The 10,906-nt window shown below is 42.5% G+C and overlaps 2 protein-coding genes across 6 annotated transcripts in view; both read right to left on the bottom strand.

Moving 5' to 3' along the window:
• Nucleotides 1–5,001, bottom strand: part of DNAJB14 (DnaJ heat shock protein family (Hsp40) member B14) — a 54,834-nt gene extending 49,833 nt beyond the window's left edge. The window contains exon 1 of one of the 4 annotated variants that reach the window (XM_017852363.1): nt 4,485–5,000. In XM_017852363.1, the coding sequence (XP_017707852.1) occupies nt 4,485–4,617 (133 nt within the window). In that variant the 5' untranslated portion in view covers nt 4,618–5,000. Of the gene's footprint in view, nt 1–4,484 lie in introns of all 4 variants that reach the window. The other 3 variants (XM_017852365.1, XM_017852364.1, XM_017852367.1) reach the window with 3 other exon arrangements.
• A 1,106-nt stretch (nt 5,002–6,107) lies between these two features.
• H2AZ1 (H2A.Z variant histone 1) lies at nt 6,108–10,499 on the bottom strand. 2 transcript variants are annotated; one of them, XM_017852369.1, is made up of 5 exons: nt 10,282–10,499; nt 7,674–7,751; nt 7,281–7,394; nt 6,819–6,948; nt 6,108–6,546 (listed from the first exon to the last, which is right to left on the bottom strand). In XM_017852369.1, exons 1-5 carry the CDS (start codon nt 10,282–10,284, stop codon nt 6,485–6,487), a joined length of 387 nt encoding a protein of 128 aa, XP_017707858.1. In that variant the 5' UTR covers nt 10,285–10,499; the 3' UTR covers nt 6,108–6,484. The 2 variants fall into 2 exon arrangements, with proteins under 2 accessions (XP_017707858.1, XP_017707857.1); XM_017852368.1 differs by having other exon boundaries at nt 7,281–7,751; nt 10,282–10,466.
• Nucleotides 10,500–10,906: the final 407 nt, after the last annotated feature.

The raw sequence follows: 10,906 nt of genomic DNA on the forward strand, positions 1-10,906 counted from the left end.
AAAAAGAATACATTGGATAATACTCCATAGGTATAATGACAAATTTAAAAGCTACTTTTAAACCATTTTAAGTAAGACAAAAGAGAACTTTGAATTTTTTATTAGATATAAATTTTAAAATAATGCAGCAAAAATTAGAAAGAAAAAGGACTACTTAAATTGCTATTGTGCAGGTGGATGCTGCGAGTTATATACTATTCAATATATAATTTGGATTATCATACTTATCCATTCATTACAGAAGATGAAGAATGGTCTTTTTTGAAGCTATAAGCCACCAATTGATTCAAATTACTACAGTGTTCCTGAAAACAATAAAAATGCTTTTCTCTAAAAAAAAAATCTACATTTCAAACTATCTTCCAATTATTATGAAACACTAAAGTATTAAAATTGCAATGTAAAGCATTAAAACAGATTGCATCCCTCTCTGAAAATCCAGAACGTATCAATAACTCAATAAATGTACAGTTTATTCAGAAACTACAGAGTTACTGAGTTCTGTTTACTGACATTTTTCTAGAATATTTATATTTTCTATGTGGTAGCTATTCATATATATCAATACTTTCAAACCTAAACTCATAATATTTGAAAGCTGTACAACTGAATTCACTTAGAAGTCCACTGCAATAACTAAACTGTAAAATAATATTCTCAACTAAAAACATGGAAAGAAACAATATCCTAGATCCATTTGGGGATCAAGTTTTTTGTCAAGAAAAACTCTTGCCAATTTCTGAAAGTGTCTTATGTATCAGACTTCTTACCTGGCATAAATAAAATTTTAAGAGGACAAAAATCCTGGAATCTAGCAGGAATTTAGTCTCATGTTTTTCCACTTATCATGTAAGAATAATGGAAATCAAAATGTGATCTTTTATTTTGCCTCTCTTAGTTTAAGCACATCCAGACGAACATTCAGTCAACTTTCTGAGTTATAAGAATTTGGTGGTGGACTAGTATAAGTGAAGTTCAGGGCTAAAATTGTAAAATCTCATTGTAACCAATAGCTTCAACTTCTATATGAAATATTTTATCAGGATCTCACACAAATGTCCTAGATCTTTCTCTCTCCTGAATTCTTAAATTGTGCCAATAAACATCTTCTAGAATGTTCTATATAAAATACACTTTTGTGAGTACTGGCACATAACTTTATTTCAGCTCACATAAATCATGTGATGACATCTTCACTTTACATGTAACTAAAGAAGGCTCACAGAAGTTAAGTAATCTGTCAGTGGTTAAAAAAGAGTCAGAGACAACATCTGCATCTGAACTATGGTTTTTGGACTACACAGTTATCCCCTATCACTTTATCTGGTAATCACATACTGCCTTACATTTGTACTACCAACTTTCACCCTCACATTTCTTAATTTTTCCTACATTCAAGTCTTTAAGAGCAACAAATTGTGTTGTGCTTTGGTATCTTATAATGTCTTTTAGGAGATTCATTCAAATTGTTTGCATGACAGAAGCATGATAGATTGTGTAAGTTTGGGTGGGTTTTAAGAATTCTCAGAGCTTCACACTTGTAAAATGAGGATGACACCAAAATTCATTGAGTGCTTACTGTTAAATGCTTTACCTGTATTAACCCATTTAATCCTCACAACAGCACTATGAGATTAGTACATTGTCTCCGTTTTAAAGATGAAAAAGCTAAAGGCTAAAGAGGTTCTCCACCCTGCTCAAGAATCAGGTTACAAGCTAGTAGGTGGAGTCAGACTTCAAAAGCCAAGTTATTCTGTCTAGACTGCCTACTCACTTAATGTTAAAACTGTCCCTCTAGGACTAGATAATGACTAAATGAAATCATATTCAACAGTAGGGGAGGATTCAAAAATAATTAACTCCTGGCAATGATTTCTTGAATATGACAGCAAAAGCACAAAAAAAAAAAAACAAAGCAAAAATAGACAAATGGCACTACAACAAACTTAAAAACTGTGTATCAAATAACACCATCAACAAAGTGACGAAAAGGCAACATATAAATAGAAAATATCTACAAATCACGTTATCTGATAAGAGATTAATATCCAGAATAAATAAAGAACTCCTACAACTCAACAGCAAAAAGGCAAGTAATGTGATTTAAAAATGGGCAAAGGACTTGAATAGACATTTCTCCAAAATGGGATGTTATAAAATAGCCAAAAAGCATATAAAAAGATGCTCAACATCACTAATCATCAGAGAAATGCAAATCCAAAGCCACAATGAATATCACCTCCCACCCAAAGATAGGTACTATCAAAACAAACAAAAACAGAAAATAGTTGTTGGCAAAGATGGTGAGAAACTGAAACCCTACATACTGTTCGTGGGAAAGTAAAATGGTGCAGTCGCTACAGAAACTGCATTGTGGTTCCTCAAAAACTAAAAACAGAATTACCATATGATCCAACAATCCCACTTCTGGGTATCCAAAATAATTGAAAGCAGGATCTTTGCATATCCTTGTTCATAGCAACATCATTCATAATAGCCAAGCGGTGAAAGGAACCCAAATGTCCATAGACAGATGAATGGATTAACAAAATGTGGTATATATATACAATGGAATATTATTGTTTTTTGTTTTTTTGTTTTTTTGTTTTTTTTTTTTTTCTGAGACGGAGTCTTACTGTGTCGCCCAGACTGGAGTGCAGTGTTGCGATATTGACTCACTGCAACCTCCGTCTCCTGGGTTCAAGCGATTCTCCTGCCTCAGCATACCCAGTAGCTTGGATTACAGGCATGCGCCACCATGCCTGGCTAACTTTTATTGTATTTTTAGTAGAGATGGGGTTTTATCATGTTGGCCAGGCTGGTCTCAAACTCCTGACCTCAAATGATGCGCCCGCCTCGGCCTCCCAAAGTGCTGGGATAACAGGCGTGAACCACCGCGCCCAGCCTATTCAGTATTCTTTTAAAAAGGAATCCTTCACATGTTACAACATAAATGAAACGTGAGAACGTTTTGCTAAGTGAAGTAAGACAGTCACAAAAAGATACTGCATGATTCTACCTATCTGAGGTAACTAAAGTAGTTACATTCACAGAAACACAAAGTAGAATGGTAGTTGCCAGGGTTTTGGGAGACGGGGCAATAGGGAGCTGTTTAATTAGTACACAGTTGTGTTGTAAGATGAAAAAGTTCTTAAGAGTCTGCACAACAATGTCAATATACTTCACTAATGGACTGTACACTTAAAAATAGTTAAGACCGTAAATCTGATGGGTTTTAAACCACAATTTTAAAATTATTAACTCTTTAACTTTATTTTCCTGTCCTCACGGGTATAGTGTTAGAAGGCAATGTAATGGAAAGGATAGAGAGAAAAGCAAAGAGCACAGGGCTTCAACGACGTAGGGGAAAAAAAACTTAAGAGACAACAAAATAAGTATTTTCATTAACAATTTTCTACAATTAATTGAATCTATCGATAACTTTCTTCTATCGATAACTTTCTTCTTAATCTGGAAAAACGAACGGCAAGGCAACAGTGTAGCGGTTAAAGACTTTTTGAAGTCTGAAAGTTCAGCTACTATTCTGATTTTGCCACTAATTGTTGTGTGACCTTGGGTAAGATATTTTCATTCATTAGCTAATTCATTCATTCATTCATTCATTCATCAAAAAGCCTGTTTCCATGTGGGTAAACCTGGTCAAATGAATCCCACACCTCTACACAGAATTGTTCTGAGGAATAAATGAAATAATCCATGCAAAATGTTAGGCATAACTATTGGCACTTTGTAAGTGCTCAATAAATGTTGGCTATTACTACTCTGAAGCCTATTGAGTAGGACAATAAATAAGCTGAATTGAACTAAAGGAAACCCAGTACCATATTCCTCAGAGATTTGGTTCATCGATAATTATGGTGTTATCAAATCAGATACTATTCAGCAATCATTACTGACTCTTGACCATTCTTGCCAAATGTGTGCTCTTCTCTTTTAAAGGAACTCTCTCCCAGGGAAAAGCAATGTCATCTCAGGTATTCGATGTTTGCTTTAGGAACAGTTTTCTACAGATCTCAGAAATGATGGTACCTGAGATTAGCCACTAGAGTACCCCGTTCCTCTCACTTCGATAGGGGCCTAGGCCTTATGTGGGACTGAGAATGGGGAGGAAGGGGGCCACATAAACAACACAGATACAAATAAAGCCTCACTGTGGTAAGACGGGACCAGACAAGTCTCCTCCAGGGAGAATGAAACCTGGACATCCAGGACGGCGGAACGCGGAGCCGGCGGGCAGGCTGGTGCAGAGGAGCCTCGGGCAGCTCTCCCCGAGCCCCCGCCCGAAGCCGGGGCCGGGGCCAGGGCGGGGGTGTGTCGAGATGCTCCCTACCGGCCTGGGGCTGGGGATGGCTCAGGCAGGCCGGGGCTCCGCAGGCTTCCAGGAGGGGCCGAGGTGGGGGCAGGGGCGGGCTACGCGGTGGTCTGGGGATTGGACAGGGAGAGAAGGGACGCTGAGGTCTCACCGCGGGCCGAGGGCAGTGGGTAGAGCTTCTCGGCTTTCTGCAGGAAGCGCTGGGCCTTCTCGCGGTTGCCGGCGTTCAGGGCCTCCCGGGCGATCTCGACACATTTCTCAGCCTCATCCCTGTTACCCTCCATAGCTTGCTCCTTCTTCCGTTTCCTCTCGCAGCGCAGCTAAGAGGGGCGGAAGCCGCCGCCGCGGAGGAGGCCAGGCGGACCGGCTGGGGGCGTGCGGCGGCAGGCTGGGAGGAGCGCAGGGGACCGCGGCAGCGGCGGCGACGGCCCGGGCTGACGGGCGGGCCTCGCAGCTCCGCCTCCTCACGGCGGCCTCCCCGCCCCCCGCGGGCCCCTTAGGGTGCTAGCCGCATCCGTCCCGGCCCAGGACCAAGCTCCTGGGCCCGGGCATCCGAGCTGACTCGGTGGTCCGCGCACGGCGCCGGTAGGCTAGAAGCTGACCTGCCCGCGAGGCGAGCAATGGCAGCCGGGCTGCCCATCGCGGAGTGGGGGGTTCCGCCCCGGACCCGATTTCCGGCATTGGAAGCGCCGTGCCCTGTGACCTCCGGGCACGGCCCTCGCAGATGGGGACATGAGGACGGGATGGCGGAAGGGGGACACTCGTTTTCAGTTTAATTCCCAGGGCTTGGAGGCCCCGCCTCTGAGCCCCTCAAGCGAGGGAGGATGCGGTCAGGTGAGGACCAAGGTGTCAATCAGTCCAGTATCAGCACTTCCGGGACACGTTAAGAGCGTCGTTTGAACCTAATCTTAGGGCTTGTATGACAGCCTTACTTCAGCTGCACATTTTTTTCTGACCCAGATGTCAGGCTATCCAAATAAGTACAAAGCAGTTTAATTTGCAGCTTGCAACGAGTAGTGCAGAGCGGCCCTAATCCTGTGTATCCAAAACAAGGGAGGAATCAGCCCCTCAAGTGTTGCCCTAACAAAAGCAAACTTTTGATTTCACCTTTTCCTTCCCATTTGGAATATTACCACTTGGAAGTATGGTGTCATGTTAGTCTTCACGGTGAGGGTGGGGGGGAATGTTATGTGCAGTTTTTTTTTAAAAAAACATGACAAACTGTGGAAACGATCTGCTCAACCCAACAAGGTAACAATTTTTACAAAATGCTGTGAGCCAAGCTGTTAATTCTAACTACCACCAGAACTCGGTACTTTCAAATAAGAAACCCTGCTTCTCTTCAATAAAATGGAGATAGTATATCCCCAATGATGTTACTGAGTGCTTAACAATTTCAGACTTCAAAGTAGGGCCTAGCACGTAGCACTATTAGCTTCAGAGTTTAAATTCGGAGTTCATTATGTGGATATACAGGACATTCCTACCTATTCTCTCCCTCCCCAAGTCCACCACATTAACAGCATACTAGTGCAGTACTATCACACAGCAAGCAAAGTCAATGCACAAACTGAAATGGTCCCACTCCAGCTCCTGCCAACTTTTTAAATTAAAACTTTAGTAGCTTATTATATAACATTAAAAATATATACTTGGTCTATCTCGCGTTGTTGATCTAGATTTGACAGTTCAGTCACAAAGAAATGTGCTTAGTTATTGCTGCTAGATATTCATAACAAATTCCTATTACAATCAAGCCAATTTAATACACAACTAGTTTGGGATATGACCTTTATTGAGCTTATCCACCAGAGTGGAAATAATGTCTGTACAAAACCAAATGTTTGTTACTATAACTTCTGCATCACAATTAAAATCCAAACAGTTTTTTAAAAACAGTCAACTCAATCAAAACCCACTACTTCAGAATCAATAGCTTCTTTGAAGCCACAGTAACACTTAAATATGGTTAAGACTCGAATGCAGAAATTTGGTTGGTTGGAAAGCTAATTAAACTTCCAACTTGCTCAAATAGAATTACAAAAAGGCAAAATTGTGTTTTTCACAGAGATACAGTCCACTGGAATCACCAACACTGGACAGCTGTTAGAGTATTTAGAGTCCTGAGATAACAAGGAATCCAGGCATCCTTTAGACAGTCTTCTGTTGTCCTTTCTTCCCAATCAGAGATTTGTGGATGTGTGGAATGACACCTAGGAGAGTGACAGGAATTAATTCTACTTAAGTTTTTTTTAAAAAATCACAGTATTTGAAACCAAGAAAAGTGTACACTGTTCAAGTATCTTTAAAAACGTGCAGCTCAAGTATGAAGTAAAATTCAGTTATACATATGAATCAAATTTCATGATAAAACCATACTTGCATCAATGAAAATATACTTAAATTTCCTCTCCTAGAAAACAAATCAAAGCAGCAAAGAATTCCTTCCTCTGAAGAAATTTTAAAATTTTAGAAGTTAACATACCACCACCAGCAATTGTAGCCTTGATGAGCGAATCCAATTCTTCATCTCCACGAATAGCAAGTTGCAAGTGACGAGGGGTAATACGCTTTACCTTTAAGTCTTTTGATGCATTTCCTGCCAGTTCAAGTACCTAGAAGGCAGAATCTACTCAGTTCCCTTCCAACTTTCCTTTGACCACGATTCAGAGAACAGAATAAAACCCTCACAAACGCTTGTCTACCAACTGGAGTCGTTCCCCACTATCTGACTAGCAAGATATACAGTGGCACGCAATTTTAATTCCAAGAGCAGAGAACTCAAGCTCAGTAGGAGCCTTGTTGAACACCAGCTCCCTCTAGCGTTCTCTTAGGCCTCTCGCCGGGTTCAGGGCCTGGGAGTTTTCTTGCATCACTTTCCTCCTTTCCTCTTGCCGTCTCCCCGCCCCCCAAACCTTCTCCGGATTATAGGCGTTCACCCATTTACCTCTGCGGTGAGGTACTCCAGGATGGCTGCGCTGTACACAGCGGCAGTCGCGCCCACACGTCCATGACTGGTCGTCCTAGATTTCAGGTGTCGATGAATACGGCCCACTGGGAACTTAAATTTTAAGCATACACAAACATAAATGCACAAAAATAGGAGAACTAGAGATGGGGAAATTACATGCGCGCCAAAGCAAGGGGGCACGGGCGCAGCAACGCGTCCCGATATCGAAACACGTGATTCCTCCCCCCTATATTTATCGTATGGGCAGCCCAAGTCGCGACACCGCATCACCCACGCATAGACGAAACGCCCATCGAGAGCCACGAATAACAAAAAAGGAGATGCAAAGAAAAACATCACGACTCCCAGACCGCACGAACAACTACTGACCTGCAAGCCGGCTCTCTGCGAGCGGGAAACCGCCTTTGTCTTGGCCTTTCCGGAGTCCTTTCCAGCCTTACCGCCAGCCTGCGGCGCGCACACGCCCGCGAGCGGAGGAGGAACGGAGAANTAAACAATGAGAACACTTGGACACAGGGTGGGGAACATCACATACTAGGGCCTGTCGTGGGGTGGGGGGTGGGGAGGGATAGCATTAAGAGAAATACCTAATGTAAATGACGAGTTACTGGGTGCAGCACACCAACATGACACATGTATACATATGTAACAAACCTGCACATTGTGCACATGTACTCTAGAACTTGAAGTATAATAATAAATAAATGAATAAATAATTTGAATTTTTTTTTTTAAAAAAAAAGAAAGTTAAAAGACAGCTGAAGCAAAAGACCCAGAAAAGTAAAGTGATTTCACAGTGGGCACAATGACTTTATACTAAACTAGAAAACTCTCTTTAGTGGTAATATCTAACAAGATGGTGTTCACCACATTTCTGCATGTGCACTGCTAGCTTTGCATAATGAACATCAAATCTGTTTTGATCTGTAATACTTGACTGTTTACCAAAGATGAGATGTTGCCATGGGTTCTGTAACATAACATTGGGCATTGACTCCCCAGTCCTTTCAATACGATGGTCATGCTCAGAGAAGAGTCCAAAGGCTTTTCTTTCAATAAATGGTCCTGGGATAACTGGCAAGCCACATGTAGAAAATGAAACTGGGTCCTCATCTCTCACCTTATTAAAAAATCAACTTATGGTGGATCAAATACTTAAATCTAAGACCTGAAATCATAAAATTTCTAGAAGACAACATTAGAAAACTCTTCTAGACATTGTCTTAGATGAAGAATTCACAACTAAGTACTCAAAAGCAAATGCAACAAAAAAGTAAGTGGGACCTAATTAAACTAAAAGCATTTGCACAGTAAAAGAAATAATTGCACAGTAAACAGACAACCCACATAGTGTGAAAAAAATATTTGCAAACTATGCATCTGACAAAGGACTAATATCCAGAATCTACAAGGAACTCAAACAAATCACCAAGAAAAAACACAAATAACTTAATCAAAAGACATGAATAGGCAATTCTCAAAATAAGATACAGAAACAGTCAACAAACATATGAAAAAATGCTCAGCATCACTAATTATCAGGGAAATGCAAATTGAAACCACAGTGAGATACCACCTTACTCCTGCAAGAATGGCCATAATTTAAAAAATCAAAAAATAATAGCTGTTGGTGTGGATGTTGTGAAAAGGGAACTCTTTTACACTACTGGTGGGAATGTTAATTAGTACAATCGCTATGGAAAACAGTATGGAGATGCCTTAAAGAACTAAAATTTGAACTGCCGTTTGATTGAGCCATCCCACTTCTGGGTATCTACCCAAAGGAAAAGAGTCATTATGTGAAAAGAAACATGTATGTTTATAGCAGCAAAATTCCCAATTGCAAAACTATGAAACCCTCCTAAATGCCCATCAACCAACAAGTGGATAAGGAAAATATGGTATATGTATATATACCATGAATACTACTCAGCCATAAAAGGAACAAAATAATGTCATTCGCAACAACCTGGATGGAGCTGGAGCCAATTATACCACGTGAAGTAACTCAGTAATAAAAAACCAAGCATCATACGTTCTCACTTATAAATGGGAGCTAAGCTATGAGGATGCAAAAGTGTAAGAATAATATAATGGACACTGGGGACTTGGGGGGAAGGGTTAGAGGGGATGTGGGATAAAATACTATACATTGGTGGGCACAGTGTACCCTGCTCGGGCGACAGGTGCACTAAAATCTCAGAAACTACCACTAAGGAACTTATTCATGTAACCAAAACCACCTGTTCCCCAAAACTACTGAAATAAAGTGTTTTAAAATAAAGGCTTTTCTACACCCTTAGACTTTCTTAACTCTGTTTTATAGTGGAATGAGGGGTAGAGGAGCTTACAGTCATTGGTTATCTCAGCATAACCTAGTGGAAACAAATACAGCTGTCAATGCATCTGAGAATTATCTTGGTAAATATTGTATCTATTGTTATTGAATTACTGTTATTGGAATTTAATATTGTTAGTGCCCAAGCAGAGGATGAAAGAGCAGTGCTTTTGTGCATAGGAATAGATACATGGTTATCAGATAATGATTAGTGAGTCAGCAGATTTAGGATATTTAAGACATGATATTGAAGATCAACTGCTCTAAAAGACTTCCTAAGGATTCATTTCAACCTGAAAATATCCAACGTAGACATGAGCAGAGCTTATCTTTATTTTAAAGATGAAAAAACAGATTTAGGGGACATTCAGGCATACAATGACCAGATTCAGGTCCTCCATGCTCTTTCTTTTTTTNGCCCGCCGGCCCCCAGCGGCGCTGCGCGCGCCACCCAACCGTCGCCGCCCGCCGCGAGATCCAAGGCTGCTCCGCTAGCAGCCGACAAAACACCTCCCCCCGCTCTTCTAAATCCTGTCTCCGCGCGTTCCCAACCGTCGCCACTTCACCCCATCCCCGTGTAACGGGTTTTCTCCCGCCGGCAAAACCCGCGAAGTCATCGAGCGTCTCTGCGAAGTTTACCATTTCGAATTCTGCTGAAGCTCAAGCAAGCAAGGCAGAGAAAAGGCTAATCGGACCCACGGTGAGATCCCACCACCTACTCCTTCGTCGCACCGCGATTCAAACTGCGCTGTCTCCCGCCTTCCCTGCTCCCTTTATACTGCAGAATGTTCCCTCATCCGGGAACTCGGATTGCTCATCCCACCAATGGCTGCCACCCGCTCTCGGGACGCGTCCTTGAGACTTCAGCCAATGAGCAAGCAAAGAAAAGGGTGGAGGGGCGGGCACTTCTAAGCTCAAGCCGCGATTGGGACGTGAGGAGCGAGGCGGGGGAGGGCGGAGGGATGGGAACTGGGGAGAAGAAGGGCACCGCGGCGGGAGGGAAGAAACAGAGCGAGCTACTCTGCGGGAGCGCAGTTAGCAGCCAGCTGCGGTCACGTGCCTGGGAGGAGGAGCTGAGACCTCAGGGGAGGGGCGCGCGGTAGCGCCCCGGGTCCCCTAGCAGGGCTCTGGAGACCACGTGAAGTCTCCTCGGTATCTAGCACGCTGCCCCCACCGCTCCCAACCCCACCCCCAGCGCCTCTCGGGCGGATACCTGCGACCTGCAGCCGCCTTCCGGGACCCCGGGCACCCTCTCCCGACCCTC

The sequence above is a fragment of the Rhinopithecus bieti genome, unplaced genomic scaffold, assembly GCF_001698545.2.
Source record: "Rhinopithecus bieti isolate Rb0 unplaced genomic scaffold, ASM169854v2 scaffold_34317, whole genome shotgun sequence".
Taxonomy (NCBI): domain Eukaryota; kingdom Metazoa; phylum Chordata; class Mammalia; order Primates; family Cercopithecidae; genus Rhinopithecus; species Rhinopithecus bieti.